The 16,912-nt window shown below is 34.6% G+C and overlaps 1 protein-coding gene across 4 annotated transcripts in view; it reads left to right on the forward strand.

Annotated features, from left to right (window-relative positions):
• The window catches only part of KHDRBS2 (KH RNA binding domain containing, signal transduction associated 2), a 346,911-nt gene that overhangs the window by 311,745 nt on the left and 18,254 nt on the right, over positions 1 to 16,912 (forward strand). For 3 of the 4 annotated variants that reach the window (XR_007889030.1, XR_007889031.1, XR_007889029.1), the window contains exons 9-11: positions 3,662 to 3,835; positions 5,789 to 5,840; positions 15,739 to 15,948. Coding sequence is in view for 1 of the 4 variants with exons in the window: in XM_051614663.1 (XP_051470623.1) it covers positions 3,662 to 3,759 (98 nt within the window). In the remaining 3 variants the exon portion in view is untranslated. Of the gene's footprint in view, positions 1 to 3,661; positions 4,760 to 5,788; positions 5,841 to 15,738; positions 15,949 to 16,912 lie in introns of those variants that run through there. The other variant, XM_051614663.1, reaches the window with a different exon arrangement.

The following is a 16,912-nucleotide window of genomic DNA, read 5'->3' on the forward strand; positions in this document are numbered from 1 at the left end:
TGTTTTATATTTTCATTTTTCTGTTTAAATAGAGCTTTGGTTTATATATTTTCTTTTTTACAAAAATAGTCTTTGATACTGGTTTTAACCCTTCAGTATTTTAGTCTAGAGTCAGCTAATTATTTTCCTATTAGCCACAAAAGTCAGCAGTGATTAGCAAAAACAAGATACCAGCAATAAAACCATGCCCATTAAAAAACAACAGGCTCATTAACTAAAATGCTTCAGTTCAGTCAAACTTTTTTTTCGATTGCCTCTGCTCACTCTTGGAGTCTTTAGAATATAGGAGGTTTTTTTGTGGCTGTAGAGCTGTAGTAAGATTAGATACTGCAATTAGTCAGGTAAGAAAATGACAGATAATCTGTCATTTTCCAATGGGGCTATTGTGGTTTTTTCCTACTAAATGAAAGTGCATATATGATGACTTTCATTTATTATTCAGGGAGAGTTTTTAAAGTCTTACATTGAATTAAAAAAAATAAAAAATAGGCAGCAGCAACTTTTAAACTTCAAAGGTGAATGTAAGGAATAATTAATTATTTCTTAACATTAGCAATGTTTTTATTCCTTTTTAAAATGAGGTTTGGACCAGAAGGAGGTCAGTGGACATACCATACTTTATTTATGGTAGAAAAGTAGTCTGAACATCAGTAGTGGTTGACTATCTTAAACCAAAACTGGAAAGAATCTGTGTTACAAAACTTTAAACACTCTTTGACAGGTCTGATGTGATTGGAGGGGTAAATTCAACCCTTGTTTTTGGGAAATACAGTTGATACCAGTGAAGGAGTATCTGAGATGAGGAAGTTAGTAGGCCAGTGACACTCGTACCCAGAGGAGCAGAGGAAGGTCATCAGAAAATAAAGAGGAAGGTAATAAATGTCCTCACCAACCTGCATTTAGGCCCTTCTGCAATTCAGCATGATGCCAACATGTGATAATATTGTGTGCCTACACTGCTGGTTGGGCTGTGGGCCTGAATCTGGTCTATGATCTAATGGCCTGACCGAGCATTCACACTCAAAAATATACTCTGCATCCACTTTAATAAATAATCTGACTCCAAGCAATCCCTTCATAGTATAAATCATGCTCTTCTCTGTGATAATTTTGGGGACAAAAATTGATGCTTCATCATTAGCAATATCTCCAGTCACCAGTGTCTCCCTTGGTGATTGCCAGCAGAAGTTGTTTGCTGAAGTTTGTATTATTCCATAAGCTCTTAGGTATTGGTTACTGCTTCTCAACAAAAACATGGCATATGACCCTGTGAGCACTTGTTTCCAGTCAACATGGTTTATTTGGCATTAAAAAACAGACTATTTGCACTAATGCAGTCACTGACCATGTCTCAACTGAAAAGCTGTTTTGTGAATCCACCTTTTAACTGTAATCAAAGATGTAATGCTCTTTCAGTTTCAGTTCAAGGTGAAATGTTAATTTACCTTCTGTGTTGATTTGAACAAACCCATTTTGCTTTGCCCTGAAATGGAGAATACCCGAAACCTTATCACCTTTCTGTTCATGGTGAAGCTCCCTAGATATTCTACAAGAGCTTCTCTATATTAAAATATCAATGTCTTTGTACTTTTTGACCTATGCAACATTTAAAGAGAGCTCAGTTTCCCCCCAATGGCCAGGGGATCTCATCCTCCTTTACCTAGGAGGGCTTCCTGACCTGCCAGAGAAAGAAGCTGTGACTTCAGTTTCCCATGTATGTGAACAGTATGTGGTCCTATCCATGCTGGGTAAGGTTTCAGTTTTGCAAGGTTTCTGTTAATAGCATGGGGTTTTAAACTTACTTACTCACATACTCTCTGTGTTAGGGCTAAAAGTGTGGTATGGTTGACAGCAAAATATATTGTATTATGAATGTTTTTGATACAGTAAACTAGAAATGTAACATCAACACAAAATTCCTTATGAGCAAGGAATATTTATGCCCCTACTCACCATAGCTAATATGTCCCACACTGGCTCACAGCTTATCCCCTTATACCTGGGAGTTCAGCAGGTTTCACATTTATATGCTGTATAGATTAATTTGATTAGCCATGCTGAGTCAAGAGTACTCATTTCAATACTTCGTGGCTGAGTGGGGTAGAAAAGTCTAAAACAAGACCTTAGCAAGGAAAATGTGTTGTGAAATGTTGGGTTTTTTCAACAGGCACTTAAAAATTTTCATATTAATCAAGCCATAAAAATTATGAGCATCTTAAAAAACAGATACACCTGGATTTTTAAATATATAGGCAAGGAACTTGAATATTTCGGATCTTCAGCAGTAATTTAAGACTGGATAGTTCAGCTTATTGATGTGTTATCTACTTATAAAAAAAAAAAAAGTTTAGACTTAGGGAAAAGGATTTATTTTAATATACCAATCAATTAGATTTAGTTTGATAGCAGCAGCAAGTATACTGTTTCATCAGCAGCTTGGATCTTCCTGCTGGCTCCAAGTCATCTTCCAGTCTTTTAAGCTCCTCCCTGTTCAATGTATGTTGTTTAGGCAGCTTAAAAAGCATTCTTTTTTGCCCTAGCATCAGAAAGTTTGATCCTTACTTACATATTATACAGTCATTAATATTCTATGCATACCAGTAGCACCAACATGCTGATCGCCAATTAAATATAACAATATGGAAAATAAATGACATTTGACACACTGATTTCTGCCTAGCTTCTATGTTTCATTGCAAAGACACAGACAGACTACCATATAATTTTTTGGGGATATATAGAAATTTTGAAACTTCCTCATGAACATGTGTATGTCTGGTGTATTCTATGACTGTTGTAACAGGGGTAATGTTGCAGTATGATGCAATATAAGGGAGATGTTCTACTGTGGTTTCTGTATTTCCATATTAATCACTCTGTGTATGATCAGTTGAAGTCAGTGGAAGACAAAACCAGAAATCATTTGATGACCCACTGGCTGATTTAGGAGAGTTTGTTTGCCGTTCAACCACTAGGCCACAACTGTAGCTAGCTGCCTGTTACAGCTTTGTAAAAACTGAACTACTCGTTCAATTTTTAACATACTCTTCCCAGGCATAGTTCATTGACACAAATTTGAAAAAGCCCTCTAAAGATAATGCAAAGTAAAAAGTATTTGGCAAAACTTTTGCTTAAAGTAGCAGCTTCATTTCTACACATTATTTTTCTTGCATTATTTTCTTTATTTGGTCTCAAATAGAAGTAAAAAAATCAAATGTATTTCTGTTGTCTTTTTATTATTCAACTCCTTATCTTATTAATTTACCAACTGCATTAAATTTTATTCACAGTGCTGCTTTAGCTTAAATGCTAGAAGCTCAAAACATCAAATAAATTCTGTGCTGGCAGACTAGTGCAATGATTTTTCCAGAGTTGACTGTGCTGACACCACACTAGGTATTTATACTCTGCTGAAAGTGAAGGACTTAGTTCTTTTTTTCATCCCAAGACAGACAGGTTGCCTGTGTAGAGAAGACAAAGGTTGGTTTTCAGTAACTTTTTGTGGAAGGATAAAGAAATGGTTTGTAACACCATTCTCCTTTTATTTTTGTAAAGCTTTCAGCAAAAAACCCTGAGAATTTTGACAGCCATTAGCAGTAGCTTCACTTTGTTCTTTCAAGTTTAGATATTTACAAAACATGTTTTTCTCTTCTGTTTTTAGCACAAGAAGAATGGGCCACAACCCGTTCCAGCCTAAAGGCACCACCTCCAAGGTCAGCCAGAGGGGGTTACAGGGAACACCCCTATGGTAGATATTGAAGGTCCTCCTCATCTGTGACCTCATCTCAAAGACAATTAATAGCCTGTGGTCTCCACATAAACAGCAACAAGACAAGTAATAGTCCATTTCTTTTCTATCCTAGGGATTACTGCTTATTACTATCCTATGTACTACTTGTATTTCCTATAGCATTGGAGTGACATTGGCATTAGCATTATTTTATAACACGGACTTAAAACAGAGAGAAAAAACCTTTGGCAAGCATTGTCTATAAATCATTCAAAGATGATGTTCTGTTGGTTGTATTCATTGCTGTGTGTAACTTAAAAAGCATGACAGTGTTACAGATCTTGAGTCTCTCTACATACTAGCTAAGGCTTAGTTTTTGTTTAGGGTTGCTGAAAGACTGTAATATGATACTTTTTTTTTTACTTTTTTTTTTTTTTTGAACCAGACAATAATCAAGCTGTAGATAAGATATTTTAACCTGTCTTTTTTAATATATGTTAGTTTAGATTAGGATGTTCGATATTAAGTTTGTAAATTTAATTTTAAATGCTGTTTTAATGGGGTTGAAAACAAGCAGCTACTGTATGTATGTAGCTAACTGAATTTGTTCAGTGTTTTAACCTGTATTTGTTAAAAAAAGAAAAATCACATAAAGTTCCATGTGTAAGCTTCTCTAAATAGGAAACCATAATTTTGTCAAATATGTTTGCCATAATTTGTCAATAAAGCTGAAATCTTTTGTAACAGACTAAATTTGGAATTACTTGTTTTCTAGCTTTAAATGCCTGGTTTATTTCTTTTCCAAGAGATGCCTAAAATGTTTTTTATATAAAAATTACAAAAATGAACCCAAGCCTGTTTTAAGATTTTTTGTGTAAGACTTTAAAAGTTGTATTAATAACTTCTGGTTGTTAAATAATTTAAAAGTTAACAAACTAAACTGTTATATGAATCATGGTTAGTATCCACTAATGTATAACATGTTAATGGAAAAAATGCTTTAGAACAATAAATGGATTTTAAACTATCCTCTAAGCTTGATCTTGCTAAACACAAACTCTGATTGACTTGTTTGTATTAGCATGTCTCTCGTGAGAGTGTAATGGAGTTTAAAGAGGTAAGATTACCACTTACCACTGTTAGACTGTCTAAATGCTAGTTCTTCAACCTTTGAGTTTCCCCGCACATTAAATATCCCATTCAACATGTAAGCATTGCATAGATTCACCTATTTGTTTTCACTCAGAAGAGTGCTTTGACTGCATTTTTCGTAGTATATAACAATTTGTCTTGATAAACAAATCATCAGTGTCACTGCCCAGTTGTTGGTACTCAACTTCAAAAACTTTATTTGTAATTTTCAGTGCTAAATATCACCGCCCTTGAAGGCAGTTTAGAGGGCTGATATTTCTTTTGAGACTATCAGACTTGATGGCTGATGATTATTAAGGAAATATGTCGCAGGACTCAAAGGATGACTAAACGTTAAACAGGTAACACTAATAGTAACTCTGTAATTTTGAGTATGCAACAGTAATGTTAAATATTCTCACTTATTAAGTTACTAATAGTTAAAAAAGTAAACCTACCAAAAGATAACAAATAGGTATATAGGCTTTTAAAACAACTAATTAACATTAACTAGTGAGAAGAAAATTATTCTACAATATATAATCCTCAGGGTAATAAACAGAACTAAAATTAACAATAATAGTAATGCAACTCTTGCTAACAACAAATATATAACCTAAATTTTGATGAAAAAAAAAGAAAAAAAAAAAAGACTTGATAGTAGGGATGCCAAAACTGTTAATCCTTTAAATACAGTCTTTTTGTTTACAGTGGCTTTTTGTCAATGTGATTGGTTTACTTTTTTGATGAGAATAAAGTACAGGCCCATGCTATTCAGTTTGTGAACAAAATCTCTTGCAGCTGGAGTTGCATGCTAACTCTTGTTGACTAGTTTATGAAGCGTCTGTTTTGTTGTCTGAAGTGTTGAAGTGAATTGAGATAGTTACATGATGGTGACATTTAGTTTATTCTGTCTCACTATTTCAGGGACTCACAGGCACTGGACAGCTAAGCAGCAGATCTGCTGAGAAGAGGTCAGGTAAGATCTGCCGTGTGTCAGGGATTTTTCCTATTATTTTATCTACATTTGTTTTTACTAACACACAGAAACATATTCAGTGAGAGTTTTAAAATGTATAGTTCTTTCCAGCAATGTTTCCCTGCATAACAGCAGAGTGATTGTGGAATAATGGCAGTCAAAGCATTTGCTTTTATATGGTATGGTACCCTTCATTTAAATGAAAGAAGTTTCCTCTAGCCTTTTAATGGGAGCAGGCATTTATTAAAATCATGCCTACATTTTGGAAACAAGCTAGTAGCATGACATAGAAAAATACAGTACTGGCTTACCTTTGTTTCTCAAAGTATTTTTTGTTTCTTCCTATGACAAAATATCTATAAACTGAGAAGAAGATTGTTATTTATTATTTTGCTTGGTAGGTTTTTCTTTTTTGTGTTTTAGAATGGCAGAGACCTTAATGGTATTACCATGCAATGATGTAGATCAAGGCATAACTTTATTACTCTGTTAAATACATTTAAAGATAAAGGTGTATCTTGGATAACTATCTGATGTTGACTTCAGATTATATATGAGATTTTTGATTGAAGAAAAAAAATAATTAAAAAAATCAGCTCAGATGTGACTTGGTCCACAGACCCAGAAGTGTCAACCTTACCACAGAACAAAAAGTACAAATTCTATTCCTCTCTTAGGGTTGTTTAACTAGATAAGAGTTTATAAACAAAACTTATGATCTTGTGCACCAAATACACAATCCCAGACACATTGATTACTTTGGCATCTTTTACTGTGGCTGTGGTTTGGCTGATTTAACATTTTCCAGGTGTTGGTGTGTTCAGTGGTTACTTACAAACCACAAGTTTTGTATAACAAGATATAAATGGCTTAATTTTCCTTTCCAAAGGGTTGCCTCGGGACCTTTATAAACTGGTTTGATTTATGTGTAACAGCTACTCTACTGCCCAAAATTATATTACACGGCATTAAGATTCGTCTGCATATTAGTCACATCCATGTGAGTGTAGGGCCATAATGAAAAGCTTCCACCTACCCACTTTGCAGTTATACAAATGGGCTTCAGTCACTGTATACAACATTTCGTACTGGTATAACTGTGATTATAGGTTATTATACATTATAGATTTTACCTTAAGTATTTCAGGACATGCTGTTATGCCTTACTGAAATGATTAATTACACAAAACTGTGAGGAGGCCGTACCTGATGCAAGTGAGATCTAGGCCAAAGTACATAAAATTAATTTCTCACTTGTGCATCAGATTTTTATGTGAGGGTAACTAGTGTGAACTCCTTGAGGATGGATTCCAATAAATACAGCTTTATAGCAGAGCAATGTCCCTTCATCTTGTCTCAAAGTCCAATTTACAGCCATTATTTGTGTAGATTAGAAAGAAATGCAGAATATGTTTGCAAAATAACGTATTGTCAAATATTCTTATACAAGAATCATTTAGAAAATGTGGGTTACTAAGTCTGTGGAAGCAAATGTTTAAGCAAACATTTGCTCTATTCATTTTCAGGAAATTAGTATGAAAAATTACCCATGACTGCATGTGCTGTTCTGTGCTAACTACAGAGTATATTTCACATCAGTTTCTGAAGAAATCTTACAGTTAGTCAGCTATGTCTTCTCAATAAAAAAATCCACCTTCTTAATTTGTGAAGGAATAACAAGAGGGCCTGGTTATTCAAATTAACATCATATTTAGATCTTCCATGAAAAGCTGTGGTATATTTCACACATCCACCAGTCAGGCCAGCCATAATTCTGAGGTCATGAAAACTTACAGTCATCATCAAGAAACACAGAACTGAACATGTGCCATAGGTAATTTCAAGGCATTAGTCACCAACCAAGTATTTTCTTTGGATGAATTCACATATCAAGTAGTTTCACTCATAACAGGAAAAAAAAACAACAGTATAAAACATAAAAATAATTAGTCAAAACCACTGGAAACAGAACCAGAATTAAAAAAACAAAATTTTTGTTAAAAGACTTTTGCTTTTTCCAAGTTGACCTCATCTATAGAACACTTTGATTTTTAAAATAAAATAATGCATTATCATTTTCAGTACTTAAAACAGCATATGGTTTTACTGAATTGCACTAAAATATTCCTAATTGTACCTCTGCAGCATCAAGCTGAACATTATTTTCCTTGTTTGTTTTTTTAAATGGAGCTGTCTTTTTTCAAAAAATGTTTTGCTTTAATGTGATATTGGATAATAAATGCCCACCTGGGTGAAAACCTGTATTAACCTAATTAGGTAGGCAGTCGAATTATAAATGCAAACACATTTCTAAAATGGTGATGGCATAGTGGAGTGATAGCACAGTGATAGATAGATAGTGTAGCTTTGTACTGACACAGCTTCACTTCTTGGAAATTCAGTCTGAGAGAAGAGGTAGTTTAGAAACAGAGTAGGAAGAAAGAAAATGAGGTAGTGCCATGTATCTGTTTCTTTCCTATGCAGCTTATCTTACACAGTTTGAACAAGATGATCTTAAATCTTCATATGAATAAATTAAGAACCTTAAAAAGTACAGTACACCTGACCTCATCTCAAAGGATATTGACGATGTTCTTCTAGCTCAACGAAGTCCTCGACCTCCACTCAGAATAGGGGAGCTGTAGCCATTAAGCCAGGAGATATTTATTCCTTACTGCACATGCCCCATTCCCATTCAGGCTATAACCCAGCAATGATTCCTCCATTGTACTTGAATGTTTGCTGACTTCTAAACCGAGTCACACTGATGTGGCTGAAAGTGAGCAGTGCATATAAAACAGATCACTGTGTCTGTGGTAGCTCTGAAGGAATTGATGCAAATACCTGGTCAGTAATCACAGCAGACTGGAAGAGTCTGTGTCTCCCTATTTCTAGGGAGCTGCCAGGCCACAGTCAAGGCTGAGGTACTGATCTGAGTATCTGGAATTTCATAAAGCATCCAAGTTCCTATAGAATCAGGATATGTGTACGAAAGTTAAAAGACTTGACATTTAATCATGAGAATATGAATTCTTGGTAGTCCTGGTGAAATAGCGTCCAGCATTATTATCTGAAAATTAAAATAAAAAACAAGTAAGCAATGTGTTGTGTTCAAATAAAGAACAATTTACATTAGTGATGTATCTCCTTAATGTTTAACAGTAGGACTGTTGTTTTGTGTACTGTCTTTCTAAGAAGTTATATGAAAGTTTTGTGAGAGTCAAGTAATGTAGTTAGAAAATTAGAAATGGTGGCAAAGGAGAGGCACAGAATAAGATAAACACCATAGAGAAAAAGTCTTTGTTAATGTTTGAAAGAAGAATATGATCCATGAAGTCTCAGAAAGTGTATTATATCATGTTACCTTGCAAAAGCAAATTAAGTCAAGATTATATAAAAACTAATAAATAGGGATATCATTGAATATCAATGTTCTCCATACAACCTACATAACAATACCTCACACTCGGTAAAGTTAACTAGCACATTTCCTTTATGGAAAAATATTATCTGAAATTATAATGACTGAGAAACTCTAAATTTCCTAAGCAGCTATATATTCTGACAAAAATTGTTTTTCCTGTAATATTCCAAATCTAAAAATTCTACTCTCCCACAAAATCTATTTAATAACAACTTTCCAGCAAAGATATTAAAGTAAATAGTATTTTTTTTTCCGTAAGTACAACCTGAATTCTTTTCTAATGCTGTAGAACTTGAGTAAGTGGCTCAAGATTGCAAGAAGATGAAGTAGTTTGGGAAAATGCTCATGCAATCATAATCATAGAATTACATAGAATACAAAAATTGAAAAGGTGGACTGTAAATAAAGATATGTCAAAAGAATTAAGACCATATTTGTAGCTATTTCAACTCATCCTCTGTTGCCAACGTATTAAGCAAAGTACAAAAAGGACCCTATTTAATAAGCAAAATCACAGGAAGAATAGTTGAATGCTAAACAGAAAAACACATCTAATGTCTTCCAAAGGTTTTTACTCTCCATTACAAACTTAGATCCACTCTGTGACCTCCATCAGTTATTACAACTCAACACTTATCAAAAAAAGTATCGTATTATCCATTTTACTGTATTGGTCTACGGAGACAGAAAAGGCACACAGGTGACTGTCTCAGACCAATTGCAAAGGTGATCACCATCTTCCAATCTGTTTTCCCTCATATGTTTTTCTACTCGTCATTATTGCTCACTGGGACCTGACTGAAACATTTGAAATCATTAAGCCGTTACTTTTTCTTCAATTGGTTTTGTTTCTGGTGCTGTAGGTTAGATGCTAACATTCATTTGGTGACATTAAGGAAAATGAAAGGAAAATAATTAAGGAAAATCTTTCTGGCTGAAAGATTTGCTGGTCTACATATTTTTTAGGCAAATTATGAGCTTTGTTCATGAATATGCAGGTATCTTTTAGTGAACACATGCTGTATGCCATATTTGTTTTCTTAAACAAGGGAATCTAAAGATGAACTGGGGCTCCCAGTATGAAATACCTGAAATACATCTCTAAATCATGCATATCTGAAACAAAGTTTTCATTCTCAAGCAGAAGCAATCTGTCAAGCAAAGTAAAAGCAGATTGCTAAACTTCTACTAAAAACATGTTACTGTTTCAAAGTTTGTTTTCCTTATATAAATTCTAATAAAGAACTTTGTTTAGTACTTACTGAAACACATAAATCCCTCCTTACCTGAAACTTAGGATGCTTTACCAGAGAATAGCAAGAGTTATTGACAAAGCAATTCCAGGCTTTCATATTTCAAATCTATAAAACAGAAGAAAGTTTTATTGGAGGAAGAATGGTGAAGAATGATTCACATATTAAAAGGTGAAAAATGAGAGAAAAGGCTGTATAGTTGATTTTGTAAATCCTGAGTATGCCCAAAGAATTTTTCAAGATGCTGCATAGAAATGATTGGAACTTTCTGGTATCTTTTAGCAGCATTTGGGTATACAAGTAGGTTACTGGAAATTATTTACTGCCCTGATAAGAGTAGAATTAATTTTGAAAACAATGTTTCAGATTTTTTTATGTTGCTTCTGCAACCTATTGATTTAATTGATGTACAGTTTCTTATACAATTTTATTATAAAGGGTGAGAGTACCTGCTTATTGCATGCCTGGCACTGTTCCGGCCATGCTGGATGTGATAGCTGGTGATAAATGACTTAAAGGAAAACAGTGAACACCTTTGGTATATGCCCTTGCATTACCGGACCTTCATATCGTGTTATCACTAATAAGTCAAAGTTGCAAACTGCTGAGCTGCTCATTTATGACTTCTTAGACTTCTGGGTGGTGTTGTTCGTTTTTTCTTTACTTCTGAACAGTAAATGGAACAAAATGTGCAAGTATTTTGTATATGATTTACTGTATTTGCTTATGACTCCATATTCATTACTCATCTAATAACTCATTATATTTCTTCTTGAACTTTATTACAATCCTGTACAACTACTGGCAAAATTCTGTGGAAAGATCTTGCACATTCAGCTTCTTTCTTTTTTTTCCCCCCTCATTTTTTCCCAGAAGAACATAATTGTTCCTATAGCTACTTTAGCAGAAAAGATAATAAAGAACCCTCTCATTCAAATGACATGCTGCTATTCTCTCTTAACATATTATTTCAGATTTATATTATCAGAGTATTTAAAATCTTTAGAGGTTTTTTTTTCTTTATGGTATTTTGAACATTTTATGTCTATTAACACCTCTATTGGAATCAATGCTGTAAAGCTGCAAACAACTGACAGGAATGCTCTGATAGGTTGGATTTCAGCTAAGCAAAGTAGCTTTTTGATAAAGAATTCAATCCTGCTGATCATACTCAAATTTCACTCTGTAAAAATCCATGCTGATATCAAGGAATGAAAGAGAATAAGAAATTCAGAATTTGATCTGCAATCATTTTTACAATTTAATAAATTCAAACAGAACACATCTGTTAAAGACTGGATTATGTCATTCCAACTGATGTCCTGCTTAGGGGGCAGTGTTATATATACTTGCCTCAAGAGATGTAAATGAGTTACAGTACCATCATCAAGATTCTACTTTTTTTATATCTCCAAAACTAATTTTCCCATGTGCATGAAAAATACTTAGTTGAAGTTATTTGCTTGGGACTATCACTGACTCCAGATCTCAGTTTGGCAATGATATGTCAATGATAGTCACCACTTTATTTTCATGGAGTGAAAATTAACGTATAACATTCTGAGCGAGACACAGTACTTTTCATTACATAGTCTTCAATGAAAGTATTACTGAACTTGTAATAATAACTTGTCTGCATTTCTAAAGCCAAAAAAAGGGCAGCCCACTAGACGGTAAAGGCCTGTGGGATAGATGCTTACAGGAATCATGTGCTCATTCAAAAGAAAAGAAGGCAGATGTTATTGTAACACCAAGTGCACAGCTCATAAAGCTTGAATAGCACCTACAGAACTTGAAAAAAAAAAATGTTGCGTAGAATCAAAATGTTTGCTGAGGGAAGCAAATGTTTTAATCTGTGCTTTGGTAGTAGAAAAATTTAAGAAGCAGTGAAGGTGAATGATTCAGCTAAGCTCACTCACCAGGTTGAAGAGATATAATAAAGTGTAGTTAGCAAAGCAGCAGAGGAGGGTAAGAAGTTGAATCCGTAAATGAAACACAGGGTGTATTCAGAGCTCTCATTTGTTTTGAGAACTGAACTATCTCATCCTCAGTGCAGATGCACTGTCACCACTTGAAGCCTGTTGGGCTTTACTAGGCGACTGTGTGAAGCAGCTAGCAGAGTGTGTTGTGCAGTGAACATACATACTTATACAAAATTTACATTCAAGAAGCCTGTTACTGTATTTCTCCATTTGCATTATAGCTGTATTTCTCTATATCTGCATCACCTGTTGTCATGGTAAGTTTCTCATGCTGTATGTCTTTGATGTCTATAAGTGTCTTAACACTTATAAGGGCTCGAGACTCCTGATAATACTCAATGCTGTCCCCGTAGGGGAGCACAATAGGATTGGACACTAAAAATCTACATATTATTAAACTTCATCATGCTGACAATTCCAAAAATAACTTAAGTTCTATGTTAAAGCATTTAAGAGATAATTTTAGACTCAGAATTGGCTTTTTGCCTGCTTTGGAGTCTACTTAGCTCAATTAGTAGAAGTAAGACACCATGCTTTGTAATGCATAGTCAACCAAAAATAACCCTAAGAAATAAGGATCTAGAAAATAATTTTGATTTCTCTTAATCCAAAATAATTTTTATACTTGGTTATTCACCTGGACTTATTTGGATGACTCATTCTCATTCGCTTTTCTCACAGATAAAATACAGAACTCCAAAATAAGCCATAAAATTTTAATCTGTCATTAATCCATTTGTCTCAGTTATTTTGTGAATGTACTATTGGGAGGGCTGGTAATACTACCTAGCATTAAGGACTTTCTATAAATGCAACTGTGTCAACTTCAAATTAAATTTTTCATTATGAATATCTGTTCAATCCAAGGATTTTGGACAAAATGCAAAGGAATTCATAAAAAAAAAAAAAAATTTTTGTCATTTAAAAATTACTAAAAGTTCTTCTTTTATCAGCAAATGTCTATGAAAGTATATTGCAAAATATGTGCTGCAGTACACTCTAGTGCCAGTTTCTTATTATTCTTATGCATAAAAGTGTGAAAACTGCCTTCCCTTGTCAGCCCATCAATCTATCCTAACCAGTATATTTTTTTCTATCAGATCCAGAAATGGATCCTTGGGGTGCATGGTGGAGGGGTCAGGAGAAATACATAGAACAAGGAGCAGCTTCATCTATATTAGCAAATTAAACAACACCAGAATGTTATTATCTCAGATTTTCTTCCCAGTGACCATGTTTTCAACTCCAATGTTTTACCTAATCTACAAATAGACAGCTGTGGTAATGTGTAAAGGTTGTGTGTTCAAATGGGCATTTACCCATAGAACCACTGGTTGACATTCCCAGGTGCTGGGGCAGTGAACTGGGTTACATGAAAAGTGGAGGGAGTTTATGACCAAACACCTGAGTTAGACTAAAACAGAAAGGTGGATTATATCCTTCTTTAGCATCCCTACCAGCAGAGTTTTGTGTGATGGTAGACAAAGTAAAAGCCCACTAACGCTGTATTTCTTCTTATCTTGAGGTCTTACAAAAATCCTGGGATTTAACTTTCATCAGAATTCTAAGTGGCATTGTCAGGAGCTGTGCTTGACTATGCAAGGTGCTGTTTAAGGTTGGGTGTTTTTAAAAGATCACGATTTGGATTTACCAGGTTGTGTAACAGTGATGAATGGTTTCTTTTAGCTCAGAAATTTAATAATAAAAATTAGTCACACTCATGAGGTATTTGCATACTACAGCCACACCTGGCACAGAAAGCCAAATGCAAATTCATAATTTTGTCAAGAAAAATTAAGGATTGAATAGACTTAAGCAAATTAATAGAGAAAAAATACTTTGAATAATGAGGATAAAAGACATGCTGAATAGCTGTTCTTTCAGTGCCCTTTATTATGCATGAAATCAAGCAGAAAAGTTCAAGTTTATGGAAGTTTGCAAATCAAGGGTTCCTGCAATTTGTAACAGGAACTTGCTTTGGTAGGGGAAATTCTCCTGAGGATCGCAGAAACTATTTTTTGATGCTCTCAGGAAAATCTATTTGGCTTGGAGAATATCACGAGACATCCAAAAGTTGCCCATTGCTAGCTCAGTAAATTTGCTAGAAGCTAAACAAAAATGTCTATATTCCCCTCCCCTCCTCATCAGAATTCTTTCTTCTTTTATGCACAGTTGCCTTAGTGTGGCATTTAGGGAAATATTGAGAATATTCATCACATAGCTTCAAATACCGAACTTCTTGCCTCTACAGGTATCCCCAACACCTGTACTTTAATGGAGTGGTCTTTGCTTGCTAAAAATAATAGAGTACATAAGCCAGGTACTCCAAAACACTGGATGTACCTTCTCTCTATCAGCTGGTTGAAGAGGCTAACTAACTAATGCATTTTTTAAAATGCCTCCTTTTTCAGCCTAAATCTCTTGATTTTAATAAGAACTGATTCTAACTAGTGTCTCGTAGACCTGAGTATGTAAATATTATCAAGAAATGAAACACAACTTCAACCAAGACTGTTCTCAGAGGTTCCCATTCTCATCCATACCAGCAATCAGAAGTAATTTGCTCAGTGTGAGTATAATTACTCTGCTGTGTTACCTGTATAAAGAGTGTTGGTGTTCATAAAATTCACTGCCACAAACCTCCTTTTTTATTACATTGATAAAAGCATACTCATACTACTGTGCATGGACCGTGAGGCTTCATCTCAGGTAGATGACTGCAGGTGGAGAAAAAGTATTCAGGGCAGCACTTCATAAATTTGAAGCATTATAAAAAGCAAGAATTTAAATGAGAAAGCTGAGCTAAAATTTTATCACTGAATTTCCCTTCAGTAACTTTACAAAAGAAGTTCAAAAAGTTTTTTAAAAAAATCAGAACTAGATCAGCCAATATTTAGTTTATTCCCTTTCCTCATTTTTGCTCTGTTGTGCATCTTCATTATTTTAGAGACCCTAAGCAGATGTTCATTAGCTCTTCCGTTCTACTTGTGTTCCTTTCAGGGAACGGGTAGGTTTCAGAACTGTGTAGCAAATGGTGGTATTTTTAGTAACTGCTTTATCTCATAGCTTGCAGAATTTGGAAGACAGTGTCTTCCAAGAGTTTTTTTTATCCAGACTAACCCTGTGTCACAGAGATGCCATATGAGTCTACGTAAGTCATTTAAGCTAAAATATTAATGTGACAACTAATTCTGTGTTCTTCATTGAATACATCTGCCCAACTCTGTCTTGATTTTCAGATTTTTGGAGCTCTTAGGGAAGTGTTTTACCTTTTGAATGGTATTCGGGGAGTTGAGAGTGTTCCAATACAATGTGCAATAAATCAGTGGGATCTGAAGGACTGAGCCTCAGGTTGGGACTCTGCTCAGCCCTGTGTTCTGGACCTGCCATTACGACCCTCTCTAGGACTTGTTGACACTCAAGCTTACGGTGATCTTCCAGTCTATCAGGTGAGCTGTGGTATTTGTCTATTTGTTTTCAGTTTATGTCAAATGTGAGATAATTCATCTGACCTCAGTCTGCAAAAAAAAAATAGGATTATTTTAAACTAGTTGACATTTGGCATTTTAAAATGCCAAATATTTGGAGAAATGATCTCCCATTGGGATGAGTTAATTCATTGAGATAGTCATGTTAAACCCAAATTTTTCCCACTCTGAAGTTTTTTGCTCTGTTCTCTGCTTGTTCATCTAGAAAAATCTTTGATCTTCATGAGCTGTTGTGAACATACGCTTACTAATGTCTATAATGTTCAGCTACTGAAGCATTGTTGCTGCAAACTATGGATAATGAAAACCTGCAAGAAAGTAAATAAATCTGCACCAGCAGATATTTGGATAAAAAACAATAAACAAAAAAAGAATCATACCACTAGTATTCAAGACAGGTACAAATATTCAATCTCATTCAGAATGAATTTGGTCTTGTGGAGAGAAGGGTAGCAAGGGGTGCTGTAGTTGATGTCTGTGTCCTCTTGTATATACTAAAGAATATAATCTAATTACATTGGAAAGTATAAATCTAACATTTCATATATTTTCCAAACTACTTACATGGAAGTTATACATTTCTGTAATAAGCTTATTTATAGACATATGCCATATAAAAATACCATTATTGCATTCAGTTACTAGAAATAGCTTGTTCTTCAGCAGACAGCATGTGAAACAAAAGACCATTTTCAGTCTTTCTTGATGGTAGCTAGCAATGTCCAGAATATTTCAGGTAACTGGCAAAAATAGTATCGATAGCTAATGTACAGTTACTATCAAGCTCTTCTGGCAGATTACGTGCAGGAGCAGGAGAACTACCTACCTCAATCCTGTGCACAGCATCACTTCCCATATCTCCAGTCCAACCGAAGTCCTTCCCTTGCTCCAGCTCACTGTACAGCAGAAAGCCGACCTGAAGCTT

This window comes from Apus apus, chromosome 3 (assembly GCF_020740795.1).
Source record: "Apus apus isolate bApuApu2 chromosome 3, bApuApu2.pri.cur, whole genome shotgun sequence".
Taxonomy (NCBI): Eukaryota; Metazoa; Chordata; class Aves; order Apodiformes; family Apodidae; genus Apus; species Apus apus.